General features: G+C 37.6%; 2 protein-coding genes across 4 annotated transcripts; one reads left to right on the top strand and one right to left on the bottom strand.

The window, feature by feature from the left end:
• Positions 1-1,741: 1,741 nt before the first annotated feature.
• Positions 1,742-4,312, bottom strand: LOC140768592 (uncharacterized). Of its 2 annotated transcripts, XM_073108925.1 has the most exons (7): positions 4,245-4,260; positions 3,577-4,120; positions 3,355-3,431; positions 3,201-3,258; positions 2,912-3,092; positions 2,433-2,823; positions 1,742-2,333 (listed from the first exon to the last, which is right to left on the bottom strand). In XM_073108925.1, exons 2-7 carry the CDS (start codon positions 4,028-4,030, stop codon positions 2,037-2,039), a joined length of 1,458 nt encoding a protein of 485 aa, XP_072965026.1. In that variant the 5' UTR covers positions 4,031-4,120; positions 4,245-4,260; the 3' UTR covers positions 1,742-2,036. The 2 variants fall into 2 exon arrangements, with proteins under 2 accessions (XP_072965026.1, XP_072965025.1); XM_073108924.1 differs by having other exon boundaries at positions 3,577-4,312.
• A 7,254-nt stretch (positions 4,313-11,566) lies between these two features.
• On the top strand, positions 11,567-16,105 carry LOC140768072 (protein MALE DISCOVERER 1). Of its 2 annotated transcripts, XM_073108163.1 has the most exons (13): positions 11,567-12,037; positions 12,139-12,271; positions 12,498-12,569; positions 12,971-13,114; positions 13,190-13,312; positions 13,665-13,762; positions 13,851-13,907; positions 13,980-14,303; positions 14,789-14,979; positions 15,054-15,186; positions 15,278-15,435; positions 15,507-15,695; positions 15,845-16,105. In XM_073108163.1, exons 1-13 carry the CDS (start codon positions 11,950-11,952, stop codon positions 16,103-16,105), a joined length of 1,971 nt encoding a protein of 656 aa, XP_072964264.1. In that variant the 5' UTR covers positions 11,567-11,949. The 2 variants fall into 2 exon arrangements, with proteins under 2 accessions (XP_072964264.1, XP_072964263.1); XM_073108162.1 differs by having other exon boundaries at positions 13,698-13,762; positions 13,851-14,303.
• The last annotated feature ends 1,916 nt before the right edge of the window (positions 16,106-18,021 follow it).

The following is an 18,021-nucleotide window of genomic DNA, read 5'->3' on the forward strand; positions in this document are numbered from 1 at the left end:
CTCTCGTATGGTAACTTTTTTTTTTTCTTATATTAGGAAACGAGGGAGATAATTAACTGCAAGTGCTGCTTTTTAGAGATCTTTAAAACGTGAATAAGATCCATCCATGCATGTGAATGCTGTACCTACATCTCACGTGCAGCATGGCGATGCATGTGTGGCGACGAATAATTCTTCTAGTTGAGGCGGAGGATGCGGGCGCTGTCAGCAACCAAACACGTGACACGTCTCTCCAGCTAAGCACTTCGCCTCTCTTTTTGCTCCATACGTATTTACAAAGAGACCCTCAGAGAACGAACATTTTGATATGAGGACATCTTTACTCGTGAATCGGACTACGAAACTACGCTGCGTTAGTTTGATAGGCGATAAAGAAGGAACAAGGTCAAAGTCAAGTGTGGGGTCTCGTTTTGGCGTCGTTTGGTTGAAGGAATGTGACTTATGTTAGAAATTTCATGCCCTAATTAGGAGACAATCCGATAATTTAATATATAGTTGGTGGAATTTTAACTGTGGAGGACTTCACTGACACTGACATGTTATCAACTTAAAACTCTACGGCTCATTTTTAAACACAAAAAACCCACTCCTTCACCCACCAATCTCTCTCTCTCTCTCTCTCTCTCTCTCTCTCTCTCTCTCTACTTACATCTCTAAACATTATTATGTTCATCGACCAAACAATAATTGCTATATTCCATCACTACATGATCGTGAGCTATATATGGAGGAGTTTGAACGGAATGGTGTATAAGTTAGAGGATTAACCAGACCAGCCTCTCTGTTCATTCTATGGCCAGTTTCTTCTATAAGCTGGACATGAATCGCACCTTGTAGGAAAAGGTGCCAACCTTATGATTTGCCTACTCTTTAATCATTACCAATGTCATCATAACAAGTTGTCACGTAGTCCATCATTGGAACTAGGAAACATTATATATATATATATATATATTTACGATAGAAAGAGTTTACGAAGCATTATCATTAAACCTCAAAAGGCTGGCAGGAGGAAATGGCAGTTTAGTGCAAATGGAAAATGATGCAGAATTGCATATATGCTGTATAAGAATTGGAAGTAGAAAAGGATCTTTCTAAAATCATGTCTTTAAGAAGAAATCTATCGATAAGTAAGTGACTGTGACTTGCCTTCTGGACTATTTGGCTGTGGTATTGTTTATGTCTGCTTATGTAAAACATGATGATATAGTCTGCATCATATAAGAAGATATATGACAACCATTGCAATCATTTGCCGCAAGTTTGTTACCTCCTGGTAACTCTTTTGCACTCGGAAAGGATACGGAGAGCAATAGTATAAGGACATGCAGGAATTAATTATTGGGTATATATCCCTCACTGTTGTTACTTACTTACCTCTAGAACTTTGTGAATGTACATTAATGTTCTTTGAGGTTGACAGGAATTAAGTTCCGAACAGTGAGTTCTCTCTCTGTATGCATATTAATTAAGAATTAATATGTAACGTGAATTAATGCACTTGTTATGATTACTATAATGTATATCGGCATTAGCGACGAAATTTAAACTTGGCAACTATGAAGAAATTACCTGTTCATACCAACTTCTTAGAGAAATGATAAAAGCAAGCATGTACTTCATGTCACTTTTACGATCTAGGAAATTTAAAATAATTTACTTTACAGCTATTTTGCCTAATCTGTACTAGTTTGCTGAAGATCCTAATATAGTACTTATTTAATATATGAACCAGGGAAACACACAATATTTCAAGAATTAGAAGAAGAATAAAAAAGGAGCATAATTTACACTAATTAATCAGCTATCATTATAGAGGTCTCATTAGAAGGATTTCCCAAGGACGTGCTAATTCATGGTAACAACAAAGCGATGCAATTAAGACGACCGAAGTCATGATGAGAAGTAATTAAAAACTTTAGCTACTACCACTAAATGCATGGTCTCAAATGAACCCTTGGGCTAAACCTTATTTGATCGATATGCAGCACAACTATGCAAATTCTTAAGGCCTTGAGACGAGTACTTGAAAGATCTCACTCCAATGCCTTAATTGACATGGTCAGATCTAAAGTACTCATCCCCAAAGCGGCCTTCTTGCTGCTACCTGTCTCAGTACTAGTTTCTTTCCGTCGCATGGAAGTCGGCGGCGAGATCGATAGCGAGAGCGCGCTATCGACTTCGTTACCTCCATCGTCCACCAAGATGGGGCTCAAGCTCAGCTGCAAATTTGGCGTCATCCTCATCTTCTTCACATCTCTCAAGGTGGTATCTCTTCTCTCGAGCATCTCGTCTACTTTTGTTACGGACTCGTGCTCTTGATATTTCTCCAACTGCACCAACAAAATCAAGGAATTAATCAATTTTAACACACACTTAATGAGCCTAGCTACAACTTTATGATGTAGAAGATTGATTCATTAATTTATTACCTCAAGGCGAAATGGATTTGCTAATTTATGAGACTCTAGTTTCTCGTTAATGACGACAGGATCTGATGAGTTGGAGTGAGCATTAATGCTGCTGCTGCCGCCGCAGTAGTAGTAGCTCCTACTGAAGAATTGGTCCATGGGGATGGCCTTTGTGAGTGGCCGAGAACTACTACCGATCCAATCGAAGCTGCTGCGGCTACCGGCCACTTCGCGCGGCGGCGGCCAGCTCCTGTTTCCGGTGATCGCATCCCTCACGTCGAACAAATGGGAGGTTGATGGCTTTCCATCTTTCTTAAAGATCATGTCGTGTATTAATCCCTTCGCGGGGCCTTGATCCTTGATCGAACTAGCTCTTGATATTGCCTGCTGGTTGAAAGCCCACTCTTGGCGCCTGCCATATATAATTAATTAGTTTTGAGTTCAAGGCTTAGGATATATACATCTTGGTCTTGTTCTTGACATATATATCTCTCATTTACCGCAAGTTGCAGTTCTTGAAATCAAAAGGCTGTTGGAATTGTGGTCGTTGGAGAAGACTTCTTGAAGCAAAGAGGCCTCCATTTTCAAACCTGAAGGGCTGTGATGAATTTACGGCTCTTTGGTAGAGCATCTCATGTAGGTGGCCACCTGCTCTTAGATGCAAATCCATTGGTGATATGACTGCATTGAGAACCCCAAATCCATTAATTCGTTCAAAGAAATGGAGTGCAGTTCAATTATCATGATAGAAATTGATAAGAAAAGAGTTCAAGATCGAGGTGTTCAAACCTGAAGAAATAGCTGCCTTCTCTTGCCCGGAATCGTCGAGCTTTTTGCTTCGGTACATCTGATGCAATCAAAAGGAAGGATAACTCAACAATATATCTCATAAGAATTAAACCAATTTAAGCCTTTTTGTTTCCTCTTTTCTCTTTTCTCTTACCTGTAAGTGACTTTTTACATGAGCAATACTGAGGCCCCTCACGTTCATCATCTGAAGAACCAACTTTGGCGTTGCTCCTGCGCCACCCACATCAACCAAATTAAAGAGGGGAGGGAAAAAAAAAAAAGGTGAGAAGAAAAACCAAATAAGAGAAAAGTGATCCAAAAATTAGTAGAAGAAATCACCAAAAGAAAAGGGAAATTGAGACGACTAGAAGCTTACTCTCTTGCCCCCCGAGCCTCTCGACGGCGTGGACGAACGACATATGGAGATCTGGGGTCCATCGCAATCTCGGCATTTTGGATCGGATATACTGCCTCACCGTCGGCACCCGCTCGCTGCTCTTATCATTCTTATCGTTATTGTTGTTGCTGTTGCTGTTGCTGTTGCAGTTGTTATTATTGCTGCTGCTATTGTTGCTGGAGGTTCGTCCTCCTGCAATATCCGTGGTGCTACCTCCATCATCATCGTAGTCGTCGTCGTCCTCCTCGTCGTCGTCATTATTATCATTATCGTCGCTCCCCTCCACCTCTCCCTCCTCGCTCCCCTCAACTACCTCCTCGTTGAGGTCTAGATTCGGCGACGGCCTCTTCCTACTTTGAGATCGGCTGCTCTCCGCTCTCTTCCCATCGTCTTCGTAGATTTCCACCACCTCCTTCTCCTTCTCTTCTCCCATATTCCTTCTCCCCGCAATTCTCTCTCTACACTACCATGCCTGGCTTAGAATGATGAGGGCAGGGAAGGAGGGAGGAAGAAGAAGAGAAGACTGGGAGGGGAATAATTTTGATATAAATATAATTAATAAGGGTGCATGGAAGAAGTGGCTGTGGAAGTAATAAAAAAAAAGCTATGATTTAATATAGTAGAAAAAATGAGCAAGTATACCCTACATTGACTGATTTCCTATCATAATTCCTTTCTTTTATGCGTGGGGATAATGGAATAGTGTGGTGAGGGGGGGTAGGGTTGGGAGAGAGAGAGAGAGAGAGAGAGAGAGAGAGAGAGAGAGAGAGAGAGAGGAGGAGGAGGAGGAGGATATATAGATGGAGAAAGGAGAGGTATGAGTGTTGACACTTGCAACCTTAGTGAAAGCTACAACTCCAAGTTAGTTCTACCATACAAAATTTCCCCTACATGAAGATAGCCTTTCTAGTGCTAATTAGCTAACTTGGCTCCATCAAATTGCAAGCAATTAATCTGGGCAACTCTCTTAAAAGTGCTCCAAATCTCAGTGAGTTAGATCTAATCCAATTGGGCCAAAACTTAGCAGGTCGGGGGAAATATTGCTTTGAGTGTTTTTTGTCTTTGTAAATGAGCTCGATAAGTAGAATATTCCTCGCCACGGATATATAACTGACTATTTTTTATACACTACACTTTTATTTTTATTAATATCTGGTATATTTTTATTTCGGTCATGTACATCATACTCATCACACTAGTTTATAAGGATAAAATAAAGAATTCCTAATACACCAAGTTGAGCTTGGAACTGGGAGGAGTTTAGGTGTCACAGCATGCACAGCAAAAGTAACATTGGTATCTAATTACTATAAAAGATTTGATTAGTGATGTGGAACTGCTGCGTTAGTGATGGGAGATCTTGTAATTTTATGTAGGCCGTCTTAATCGTTGTAGCTTGTATGACAACCTTAATTTGATAGTAGAAGTGTGAATTGCTCAACCATGTAAGATTCCTTTGTTTCTTTTTTCTAAAATTTACATTCTATAATAATTATAGTGATTTCAATTTCAGTTTGTAGCTGCCTCGTAATCATTTACGAGAACTATTTCTATTTTGTGCATTCCATGCATCAATACTATGTTAACTCTACTTTGTTCTCTAAAGCTAGCGCAAACTAATCTTAAAAATACTACACATTTTGCCATTATACGAATATTTATCATACGATTCTTTCATTTTAATGCCTAAAAAGTAGGAATAGTTACTATAGAAATGAATTAAAGTAAATAATAACCTTAATTTTCAAAGTAATACAATAATATTTATTCTACGAGTTGTTATTAGGTTAATTTAACTCAGAGGATTTTTGTGCATCCAAAAATATTTGATATAATTTGCCCATTGGATAAGGAGCAAATGCAATTGCAAATCAAAATTTAACGAGCCTTTTCTGTAATTAACCTTTTAATGAAATAACTCATGGAAACAATAAGGTTAAGAACTTGAACTTAATATATTATGATCTGCAATAGAGGAAGGATCATGGGTCAGGCAGTGCCTGCTGTGTTGCAGAAATCAAGATATGCTTCCGGAAAATATGAACTCCTGTCTCAATCGAACTAATGAGTCAGTCTTGAATCAGCTACACGTTTCTTCCGACTTTGAAAAATTGGAACTCTTTTTTTTTGGCCAATCTTAATCGATGCAGAGATTATTCTGTGGACACCCACAAACGTATTGCCCTGCAATTCTCATATGCAAATTCTACAAGCCACCTAATAATTAATCAAGAATCTTGGTCATTATTCAAACCTAATAAGCTTAATTAACTTTCAAGTCCCTCAGGTCTCTGTGGGGGCAAACTAAGTGCAATTTTCTTGAAACTACACTGAGAGTCTGGTCACCAGTGGATTGCTAATTACCCAACAAATTAGTTAATAATCCATCAGATGTTTCCTAGTTCCTACAACTTCGGCTGTAGATAAACCGCGCCCATAGTTTGTACAATTAGCTGTTAAAGTACACAAATATCTACTACGTTAGTTATGCAAAGGCCATGCAAGTGGAACAAGTTTTTTATTATTATTAATTGATTCAAATTTCTTCTGGGCATTAATTTTCACCTAACGGCTAAACATTAAAAATGCCTAAAGTATAGCTAATTTAATCTTAAAAGATTAAAATTTAAATATTGATGTAATAAATAAGGTATTTTTCTTTTACCTTCGTCAAGTAATTACACATAGAACGATAGTAAAAAGGACCTTCTGGTTTCTTCCGTCCTCCTTTCTCTCTTAACGTCCATATCAGAGCAATGCTAGCCATCCAAGTAAACCTCCTCTCCTCTTAATAATTCTCATCATCCCATCAAGCGAAGTGGACCTGCCTCTCAACTACCAGAAGGTTTAAAAGTGGATGGGGTCACGGGTTAGGGTTTAAGTTTTAGAAGGAGATATATAAATTAATAACGTACGTCTCGCATCTACGATCTAGCCCATAAAATTCCAGTATCCACATAGAATAATGGAAATCCTATTCTTGGTCTACAGAATTGCTCATGTGAACTGAACCTTTCCCTCATATTTTTAGTCCCTCCTTTCCACTTTGACAGCTTGTCGTCGATCTAAGCTATGTTTTAACATATAAAATATGTACCTGATTAGCTTTACTAGTTGACCTCGGTTTGTATCTATCTTATAAACTAATGATAGTTGATAGTTATGCTAAAATATATTCCAAAGCATACATTCGCGTCCACATCCATCAGCATTTATATATTTATATATGTATGTATATATTTATCTATATATACTCTTTCTGGGGCAAGTTTAGGGTTGCATACGTACGTAAATACGAGATGAAATATTACGTCACTATTACCTGAGAAGACTTGACTTGGTACGTCTAATTTAATATCATACATTAACATCTATCTTTGAATCGGAAAAAGGAGGGGGGCAAATAAAGCTTCCATGGCATATAGGAAGACATGAATATATATCCAGCTAAAAGAGGTATTGAGATTGTGATTAATATCATCAAACTACCAACCGAAACTTGTCAACTATCCTCAAATCATGGAAGACGTGAAATCTAGGTTGGTTAGGTGGGGAGGAAGGGTGGATGCATGGGAAAGTTTGGGCTCATGATTACTACCATTTAAGGCAAGGAAAGATGTTCATGCCATCCCCGCGAGTGGAAAGCTATGCACCCGTGCAAGAATCAATCGGCCGCTCTCGATTTGGTAAAGCTAACTAATCAAGAGTATATACGAACCTAGTCTTAGAGTTAGCATTTCATTGATGTACAAAGGTTTGTTGACCCAAATCCAACCAAGTTAGAATTGTTCGGGTTCGAGTTATAAATGGATCGATTGATTGTATCCAATCATACGGTATACGTATTTTATTTTTGCATTTATTTAAGACATCTATATTTATATATATATATGCACAATAATTATAGATAAGTTAAATGATAAATAAGACGTTGTTGATAGTAAAATTAAGAGACGAATATTAGCTACGACGGGAAGAAAATTAAATTAAATTAACATGACTATTTGAGACTTATAAGTCCCAATTTAATATTTAATTCGTCCATAGGTACCAAACAAACTAAGAACGAAAAGATCGTCGCACTATTAAACACTATTTACTTGCTTAGTTTTTTGCCACCATGCATGCTGATCTGGTAGATCTCTAGTCTTATAACAAATTATGGAACTAGCACGTCACTGGTAAAGCCAGTGGAAGATGGTAGTTGAACGAAGGATTAATTTAGAGAAAAATGCATCATAAGTTTGACAGAAACTAGTGGGTTTATGAGTCTACGAGGATCTGACGAAGATAATATATATGTGGACTTGTCATGCAAATTAATGGTTCTCCGTACGTAAATAGAATAGTTTGGAGAAGGTGGGAAGGTGATACTTGTATAAAAAAATTAAGAAGAACAGGAGAGAATTAATTTCTCATCTTGGGTGGTTGTTCAGTGATAGTTACTGCGAACTCTCCAGCTAACTTCTATCAGCAGTCAAAATGTAGAATAATTTCATATTGGAGAGAGGGGGAAAGCGCAAGATTGTTTCACCTTTTTGCTATAGCTTGGTGCCTCTCTCCAGATAAATAATCAAATCTCGAATGTATTTTTCGATGATGACGGGAAGTATGAGAGTGATGTCAATCAAGAACATAGAATAAGATCCGATATAATAAGTTCAAATGTATTATTAGATCTGTGTCGGCGTATTAATCACACACATTCAATTCAATAAGTACCCACTCTAATCATACAACTATCTTTATATTACATTTCAAATATAATTATAACTACCCAATGTGCGTGATCGATGAGTTACAAGTATGACTCACAACGGATCACCCCAACATTGATCTCCACATAGTAAACGAGTAAATAACCACACTAGATGGAACAGTCTCATCAAACCTATACTTCTATGTGGTCCCTCTCCGAATGCAGCAGCATAGTCCAAGATAACAGTGTCGTCTTTGTTGGTCTAGTTAATTTACTTTGCAATGTACACTTCCCAAGTCCAAACAAAGAAGACAGAATACTTTGGGCATGGGGCTAATTAGTAGACAACAAACGAGGAGTTAAACATATATAGATGAGAGAGAGAGAGAGAGAGGGGTATAGTGTTGGGAATATCACAGTGGAAGGTTTGTCTGCAATTAAAGCCAATTATTCGAGACTCGTCACTCTCCCCCATCGTTATCCCAAAAGTCCAACTATTTACTTTCCACGATCAATTTGAAATATATAAATATAACAGAGAGGAGCTCACCCCAAAAGGCAAAGAGAATTTTGCGCTGCATGTCGTGGCCTGTGAGAAAGGGATTGGATCGATTAATTGTTTTTATAATTATGCTGTCAGCTATGTTAATTTTTGTAAGTAAGATGAGGCCTCGGGAGAAGACTAGATCAACGATGAGGGAGAATTGTTTAGAGGATTAGGTCACAGGCTAAATCACATGGAATCTCTATCCTAACATATTTCTTTATTAAATTGGAGTACATTGGGGCTCATATTTGTGTAACTATAGATTAAAAGGTTGGAATCTGATATCTTTACCCAGTAAATCATTAGGTATCATGTTTTAATACTTTTGAGATGTCATGAACCGCATGCCAGTGATTTATTAAAAATACTCTATATTTTATGTGTTTATTACTGTTAATATTTATCGTTCAACTTTTAATTTTAATTTTATTTTCTCAATTTTAGTACTCTAACTAAATTAAACTTAACCTAATATGTCAACATGCATCCTTATTTTAGAGACAGATGCCAGTCACTTCACTATATACAAAGTTTTCAAACACAATAGAGATATAAAATTTGGCATATTGCGGAAAATACCCGATTCATAAGTCAAACAAGTAGAGCTTAATTAACATATTTTCGTTGCATAAACCAATCATATATTAACAATATGCAGCATGAAGCACAAGAGACCTTGATGCACTACAGGTCTACAGCACCAATCTACATGCATATATATATATATATATATATATATATATATATATATATATATACGTAGATATGGATGCTTGTGCTCATCCGACAACCATAGAGATTCCAAATTGCATAGAGGACAAATATTCCAGGCCTCAAACTAATATCCTACTCCTACTATAGTACTAATATTATTAAGTATCACGCAAATATATATAGTTTCAGTCTTTATTGTAGCAATATAAATATAGTGGATTTTGTAGATTAATTATATCCTCTCTCTTTCTTTTTTTTTTGCCCATCTTGAAAATAAGAGACTTAAAATACCTAAGTAATCTTCTTTATTCTAAGATATGAATATTTATTATTCAACTCTTGTATTTAGCTTTTAATGCATTAAAAATACTTCGAGTTAACTTTAACATAACAATGGCCAATGAAATAGAGAATATCTTAGTATTTTTTAAAATAAAAACTAAAATAATAAAATACTCCTTATTTCAGCTATTTGACTTTTTTTTAAAATTTAGAGATATTAAGGTTCATGTATGTGGTAACTATATGAGAAGACTAATGTAACAGTAATTTTTAGGCAATAAGAGTCGAATAATAAATATCAAAATGAAAAGGATGAATAGAAAAGCATTACATAGGGTGATTTTAATACATTTCTCTTAAATTAACTTATCTCTACGTTAAATCTAAATTATGCAATCTAAAAGTACAATACTTTTGCAATAATAAAAAATAGAGAGATCAAATAATAAATATGTATATTTCAGGGTATTCATGATAACAAAAGTGAAAGGTTGGGTGCAAATTATAAAATTCTTTTAAAGAAATCGTAGGTAGAGCTTCACAGGAGTGGAGATAGGAAGTCGATCCAAGGGTTTGTTTAAGAGAAGTGGGGAGAATCTTAGGAGGGAATTCTATGGAGCTCTCTTGTATTGTGCTCGTGAAGTTTGCCGCCTCTTAGTAGCACACTAACACCCATTGGAAATTAAGAGGATTTTGTTATTATCTTGGGCTGGACAAAGCGTTGGCATTACATGCAAAGTAATCGTGTCAGAGATCACCGAATTCTTCGGAGGGTTTTTCTTTTTGCTTCTCTTTTTTAAAAAAGAAGAAGAAAAAAAGCTCGTATTGGGATCTTAGGGCTTAAGATAAAGCCATTGTTGGGTGGACCCAAAACTTATATTAATTAACAGTGGTGCAACATGTAGCTTTGTCTTTCGTCTTATTACCTCAACATACATAACATGGTACGTGGGCTTGAAAGAGAATTTGTGTACAACTCCAGAACAAGCTTAAAACAATCAACTTTTACGTCAAATCTTTGCAGAAAGGTTGTTCAGTAGTTCAATTCCTACCCTTGAATGCGCTTCGAGATCCGCAACCTCGCATCTCGAGACAGATTCTCTCTGTTTTTATTTTTCCCATCAGCTCTAGTAGTTTCCTGTCTGTTGGCTGTCCTCCATCCTAGAGGTCTCTCCCTCTCTTAGCTCTGGCTAAAGTCCCGCCGCAAACGTAGGCATTTTATTCGACCAAACTATTGTCCCTTATGCCCTTCTTCTCCTCTGGGGGCCCTCTCTGTCTCTGTCTGCCTCTTTCTTTTCTTCTGCTTGCATGCATGCATGCATCCATGAATTTTGTCGTACAACTCCCATCCCCATGTATCTAATCTAACAGGCATAAAAACAATGCAGATGTTTGTATTCTTGCGTATTTATAACCATCTCTCATCTCCAAAAATTCCTCACGTATATATGTTTCCTTTCCTTTTTTTATCTACTCTGGTAAAATAGGATAGGCCGAACGAGAAAGAGTTATAAGTTGGAAGACTAATACCGATGGCCCAGCCCAATACTAGTTGGGCCATGGGCCGGGCTCGAGGTGGGCGAGGGCCGGTCAAACTGTTTGGAAATGGAACGTGGAGAGAAGGAAGATTTGCGCGTCCGATCCCGATGGTTGCGGTGGTCCCACCTCCAATCCATCCAAACCGAACAAACGGAACCCATACGAACCTCCCCCCGCGCGCCAAAATCCCTTCTCCCGCCGCCGGCGACGTCTCCTCGCCGACGCACTCACCCGATTCATTGTTCGCCTCTTAATTCACCAATAATTAAACAAACTATAGGAAGGACAGAGAAAGAGAAGAGAGAGAGTATGTGTGTGCTCCTTTTTCCCTTTCTTGAATTCTCTTCTCCATCTCCTATCCTCTCTTTCGATTTGGTCCGAATCGACTAGCTAATTCTTCGATAAATGTAAACAAGATGAGGGATAGAGACGGAGAAGGCGCTGCCGTGGTTCTTATTTGATTTTAGAACTTAGTGATCATAGCGGATCGGTTATCCCGTCGCTCTTGGAAGCGCGATCGCGCGAAACCTGGCGAGCGTTTGGTTTTTGGTCCTTTGTCGCCGACAAAGAGATGGGAAGAAGATGGTGGTGCAGGATTTTGTGGGTTGTCTTAATGGTACAGCTACAGGCGGATGAATGCTTCTCGCTTAATCTCGAGGGTAAATTGCAAAAAATTTCTTTTTTGCTTTCAATCTTTTGAGGTATTGTTGTTGTTGTTGTTATTGGTAATTAGAGAAAATGGATTCTTCTTGGAATTTAGGATTGGCTCTGTTGGAGTTTCGTGCGAAAGTGGAGATCGATCCTTATGGAGCTTTCGCGAATTGGGATTCCAGGGACAGCGATCCCTGCGGTTGGTCTGGTGTTCACTGCATTGATGGTAAAGTAGAGATGTTGTAAGTCCATTTTCCTTCTCTCTTTTTTCCCCTGGATTTCTTGGGTGATAGCAATTAGAATTTTTCAACAAAGTGCTTGATTCCTTTGTAGACAAATTTTGATCCTCAAATTTCTATTGAAGATTTCTGTTCTAAGATGTAGAAGTTCCAAATAGAGTGAGGGTAAATTGTTGTTCTTGTAGTTTTCCTTCCTATATTCTATGTTTTGATCTGCTTGCACCTGTAGGAACTTAACAGGGTTGGGTTTGGGTGGTAAGCTTGCGACTGGGATTGGAAAGCTTAGCCACTTGAGATCTCTGTAAGTATAACTTTTCATATGGAATTTAATTTAAAACCCAGAAGTGATGCAGCAGATGAAATCTCTACAAACCTTATCATAAGTTATCCAGTTGGCAAGTTCCTTATTCAAGTATAGCCCTCACTTCTCTAATTATCATCTTAGGATACAAATAGCTTCTATGGAAGATTTAATTGACATACATCAAATTGATTTTTAGATACTTGCATCGACTACTCCAAAAGTTTCATAATATAGCTCAGTATTTTGATCATAATTTGCGCAACTCCATATATCTCTCTTTCTCTATATTACTGCTGTTAAATATGTAGTATTTTTCTGCACTCTTCCAGCACCCCTTTGGATAAGTGAACATTGTCAAATTGAATTTTTTTATGTATTAATGCTTCATTTGCCTGCAGTGTGCTTTACAAGAACAATTTCTACGGAGCAATCCCTAAGGAGATTGGAGGGCTAACCATGCTTGAACTCTTGGATTTGAGCAGCAATAATTTGGATGGGACAATTCCAGTAGAATTAGGGGAAATGCAGTCACTCAAGTACCTGTATGTCAAACAAATTAATCTTCAACTTGATTTCTTCAAATAGACTTTAATTTTTCTTTTCTCTTATTTTATTAGTCTGCTTTGTGACAACAAATTTCGTGGTGCTACATCTTCCGTTAAGATGCAAGAATGCAACCGAAGCTTCTATCATGATGAAGCTACTAGAGTTCACTGTGTAAATAGAAAAGTTGATTGCTGGTAAGAGACTATTCAGTTCTTCCATTATACATGCTGGTTACTGCATTTAATCACTGAATGCCTTAAAACAATGATTCTTCCCGCAAAAAATAGGATCTAACTTATTACTACATATGATTTGTAATACTTTGTTTTCCTAATCTAGAAGTAGAAAATACAAATGATTACTTTGTTGAACACTTGTATTGTTACTGCATTCGAGAGTTCTCATTTGTTTGTTATTCTATTTGTTGTAATGCTTATATATCTGATATGGAAATTCACCAGCTGATAGTTCTATGAATATACTTGATATTTCAACCTTCTATGAGATTTAAATAGCTTCTATTTTTTATCTCTCAAACTCCTTTAGTTCTTCGGATACAAAGGTACTTTTGTCATATAGGTTCAAATCCAAAATGGGATCTTCTTCAGGTGGCAACAAAGGGAAATATGGTGCTAATTTACCTAGTGAGTATGGATTATAGCAGGTCACTGTAATCTGCATTACTTCCACAGAGCATATTATACTGTAACGTGTATTCTCTCTGTGTTGCAGGTTTCATCCAGCCATATACAGTGGGCAATCCACAGGAAACTTGGAGTTCTGTCCATCGTAAGCTTCTTCAGGAAGCCAACAATCTACCTGCTCTTTCAGGAAGTAGTGACATTCATCTGATTCCTGTAGAAGCTGTCGAGGTTCCTTCTACCGGGAGTGGATCATTTCCAGCAGTTCCGAATTCAAAACATCAATTGTCAACAACGTCAATGCCGACAAATCTAATTCCTGGTTCTACTAGTATTCCCAACTTTCATCCATTATCTTCAAAGCCACAGAATCACCAACCTACATTAATAAAAAAATTGGGAAAGTGGCTTGTAATTCCAGCAGCCGTATTGCTTCTTAGCCTCGTTGCAGGCACACTATTAATTTGCCACAGCCGTGGGCAGGCAACGATAGGCCCTTGGAAGACCGGATTAAGTTGTCAGTTGCAAAAGGCACTTATCACAGGTAAATGTTTTCCTTACTGATTTTTCTCCTAGAATGATATTAACAGAGCTATGATCATCTTTTGGATGAAGATTGAAGAGAGTGCCCATTGCTTCGATCCAAAGTATAACTCTTATCTTGCGCCGTCCAGTTTGACATATAAAGATCAAGAATTGTCTCTAAATTCCCTTCATGGTAGACAATCTTTCCATTAATATTCAAGGACAACTTCAAATGAATAATTTATGTCAGGAGAATAATTTTGAAGATGTACATTTACTTTTCGTTAGATATTGCTTCTGTTTAGTTCTGTTGAGAGGCACTAATTTTCCAGCAAATATCTGTGGATCGGATCTTATGAAGCAGGCTTATTAGTACAAAATATAGAACCCTATTAGATTCGTTGTCTAGTCTAAATTAATTTAATGGGATTGTCTAGTTTCATATAGATCTTCCATTGTTATTTTGGATGATGCAGCATTGCCACGTGATTTTGATATCTTCAGGGGTACCAAAATTAAATAGATCAGAACTTGAAGCTGCTTGCGAGGATTTCAGCAACATTATCAACAGTTATCCTGAATTCATTGTGTTCAAAGGCACGTTGTCAAGTGGAGTCGAGATTGCCGTTGTCTCTACTATTGTAGCATCTGCCAAAGATTGGTCTAACCGTGCAGAAATGCGTTTCAGAAAAAAGGTCTGATTCTACTTACTTGATATGCATTCACTTTGAAGATACAACTACTAATGGCCTCACTTTCTTTACTGTAGATAGAAACATTATCAAGCGTAAATCATAAAAACTTCATAAATCTCCTTGGATACTGTGAAGAAGATGAGCCGTTTATGAGGATGATGGTTTTTGAATATGCTCCCAATGGGACTCTTTTTGAGCATCTTCATGGTAGGAAGATTCTTAAACTGAAAAACTTTTTCTTAGTTCTGGGAGGTAAACAAGTGAAGAACAATACTGATGGAGATACTTGCTTTTGCAGTGAAAGGGTCTGAACATCTTGATTGGGTTGCAAGAATGAGGATTATTATGGGCACAGCGTATTGTCTTCAATACATGCAGCATGAACTTAATCCACCTATGGAACTCACAGATCTTTGTTCAAATGTTGTCTTAATGACAGATGATTATGCTGCCAAGGTACAGCAATATTTTCACTAAATTTATTGACGAGTTCAGCTTTTGGTTTATAACAATATGGGCTTGTGCAGATTGCTGACATAAGCATCTGGAAAGAAGCTGTAACTAAACAAAATCTGTCTGGAGATGATGACTTTGATCCTTCTGAGACGCCTTCTGTTGATTCTTTGAGCAATATTTATAATTTCGGCATACTTATGCTGGAAATTATATCTGGAAAGCTTCCTTATTCTGAAGAACAAGGCTCCCTCCTAAATTGGGTAAGAGCTGCCTTCATATTATCTCTCCCACTGATTTACATGATCTCTGCCTAAATATTCTATTTTTGCATACTCGTTCAATAATTCCTTGAATATATGCTTGCCAAGTCCATCAGTTCTGATAATCTGTATTCTTATTGATATATTAGGCTACAGAGTATCTAAATGACAAGCGTAATATCAGAAATCTGGTTGATCCAACATTAAAGAACTACAAGAATGCCGAGCTAGAAATCATATGTGAGGTGATTCAGGAGTGCATTCATTCAGATCCGAAGCACAGGCCAACGATGAAGGAGATTACTACTAAATTGAGGCAAGTGTTAGCAATTTCACCTGATGCAGCAAACCCAAGGCTTTCTCCTCTTTGGTGGGCAGAACTCGAGATCCTCTCGGTGGAAGCAAGCTAGCAGAAAATTATAACTGGTTCCGCTTTGTAATTCCCTCTAGAGTTAATGCAGCAACTTGGCATAATCATCGTCTCGCTACTTCCCATGCTGATTTCACCCTAACAACCTCTCTCACACATATCGCACTCCTACAATATCTGCCTATTCCTTTTCAACCCCATGAGTTATTAATGATTATGTGTGGTGAAAAGTGAAATCCAGACATTTATTCTGTAACTGTACTAAGAAATGTAATGTGATATGAGAAATAAGGAGCACTCGATTCTATATAGTTCAGAAGTACAGCTTTTTACTCCTATATACTTCATTTTTTGTGACTATGCTATCAATTTATGCAAGCAATTATATATATATATGTTCAAAATTGTACAAGTTGTTATAGATTTTCATTTTTCACACCAATGAAGATCTGGCAGAAACTCAGTGCTCGGATCAAGCAATTGCAATCAGCAAAATTAACCCTTTGGGAGATTGCATGCCCTCAATTTGTCTTTTGCAAAGAGGTGTATTCATAAAGAAATGTTCAAAAAAATTAATCAAGAATTACTCAAGTATACATGAATCTTATAAGTCTAGCCTTTGGAATTTCTATGTTCACATAAATAAGCATATGGATATATTATTTAGATATAACTGAAGAATAACTTGCATCATATATCTTTATTAATATTGTTTGCAACGTAAACAAGAGTACAAAGTCTCAGTTCTAGCAAACCAAACTAGCCAAAGTTCACATCAGAACAGTTCCTGACCTAATCTGTAGCGGATTCAAGATTTCGCGGCGGCTCCGTTGACCAATTCAGGCGGCGTCTGCGGCGACTCGGCCGTGCTCGCGGCGGCGATGGCCTGCTTCCTTTCGTAGTCTCTCCAGAAGTTGATCCCTTTGGTGCAGATCACTGCGAGAAGGCGACAAGGAGATAGAGTTCGATAGATTTGGGAAGCAAGAGAGAGAGAGAGGGATAAGAAAAGAGAAGAATTGAGAGGGTAAGGAAGAGAGGGAAGGAAGAGTACCTCCGGCGCCGACGAAGTAGAGGATGCGGACGAGCTTGGTGCTGACTTCGCTCTCCATCGTGGACGACCACTTCGATTTCCGAGACCCGCGACTGTTTACGGATAAAGGGTTCGGAATAGAACCGGAGTTATTCAGACTTTTTATTCGACTACTTCACTCAAATAACCCTCGATGCGGATCCAATCCACCTATAACAAAGCCAGGGTTTAAATCCGATCCAAACAGGTCCGACCCAACTTCTCTAACCATAGAGGTTTTATTTATTTATTTATTTATTTGAGAAGGGAACTATAAAAGCTTGAAAAGAATAGAGGCATAGCAATAGGCATCTTTTGGCTATATGAGATAAAACCACAAAAATTGCTCATAACTATAGTTATATTCTGGAAACAGCCCAAGTAATAATACTGTTCATTAGCAATTAAAAGAATGTCAGGTGAAAATACTGCAAGTATAAAAAGTAGGGGGAGCTCATTCATTCCTGACACTTTGCCAATATTCCATGACTACTGTGAGTGAATGGAACTGGAAACTGATAATCTATACCTCCTATGAAATAAACATCTGAAGAGGAGCAACTGCGCACATATTGAAAAATGTCACTATATCCAGTGTAAGCCCATTAAATACAGAAGTTGCGAGACGAAAAATCCTTCTCGTTTTTCTGAGCATGGTAAGAATTTTGATGGAGTTTGAGGGAGTAGTTCCTATAGTTTTAACAAAAGATCATAGAGGGAAAGCTTGGCATACCTGATAGCAGAAGTTTTAAGGACCAAATAACTTAAATCCATTAGGTAGGTCACAATCAGCTGTTCAAACATATATAAATTTCAAGAGAAAAACTGACAGTGATTCAAAGAAACATAAATTCCAAGATTTTCTTTTTTTTACTGACAATTCTCAT

The sequence above is a fragment of the Typha angustifolia genome, chromosome 10, assembly GCF_048772165.1.
Source record: "Typha angustifolia cultivar Huaian chromosome 10, ASM4877216v1, whole genome shotgun sequence".
Classification (NCBI taxonomy): domain Eukaryota; kingdom Viridiplantae; phylum Streptophyta; class Magnoliopsida; order Poales; family Typhaceae; genus Typha; species Typha angustifolia.

Coding starts and splice junctions, on each gene's coding strand:
- LOC140768072 (XM_073108162.1), top strand. CDS start 11,950: ATGGGAAGAAGATGGTGGTGCAGGATTTTGTGGGTTGTCTTAATGGTA. Junction 14,980..15,053: donor AAATGCGTTTCAGAAAAAAG/GTCTGATTCTAC, acceptor TCTTTACTGTAG/ATAGAAACATTATCAAGCGT. Junction 15,696..15,844: donor AAGGCTCCCTCCTAAATTGG/GTAAGAGCTGCC, acceptor TTGATATATTAG/GCTACAGAGTATCTAAATGA.
- LOC140768592 (XM_073108924.1), bottom strand. CDS start 4,030: ATGGGAGAAGAGAAGGAGAAGGAGGTGGTGGAAATCTACGAAGACGAT. Junction 2,824..2,911: donor TTCAAGAACTGCAACTTGCG/GTAAATGAGAGA, acceptor TATATATGGCAG/GCGCCAAGAGTGGGCTTTCA. Junction 2,334..2,432: donor CAAATCCATTTCGCCTTGAG/GTAATAAATTAA, acceptor TTGTTGGTGCAG/TTGGAGAAATATCAAGAGCA.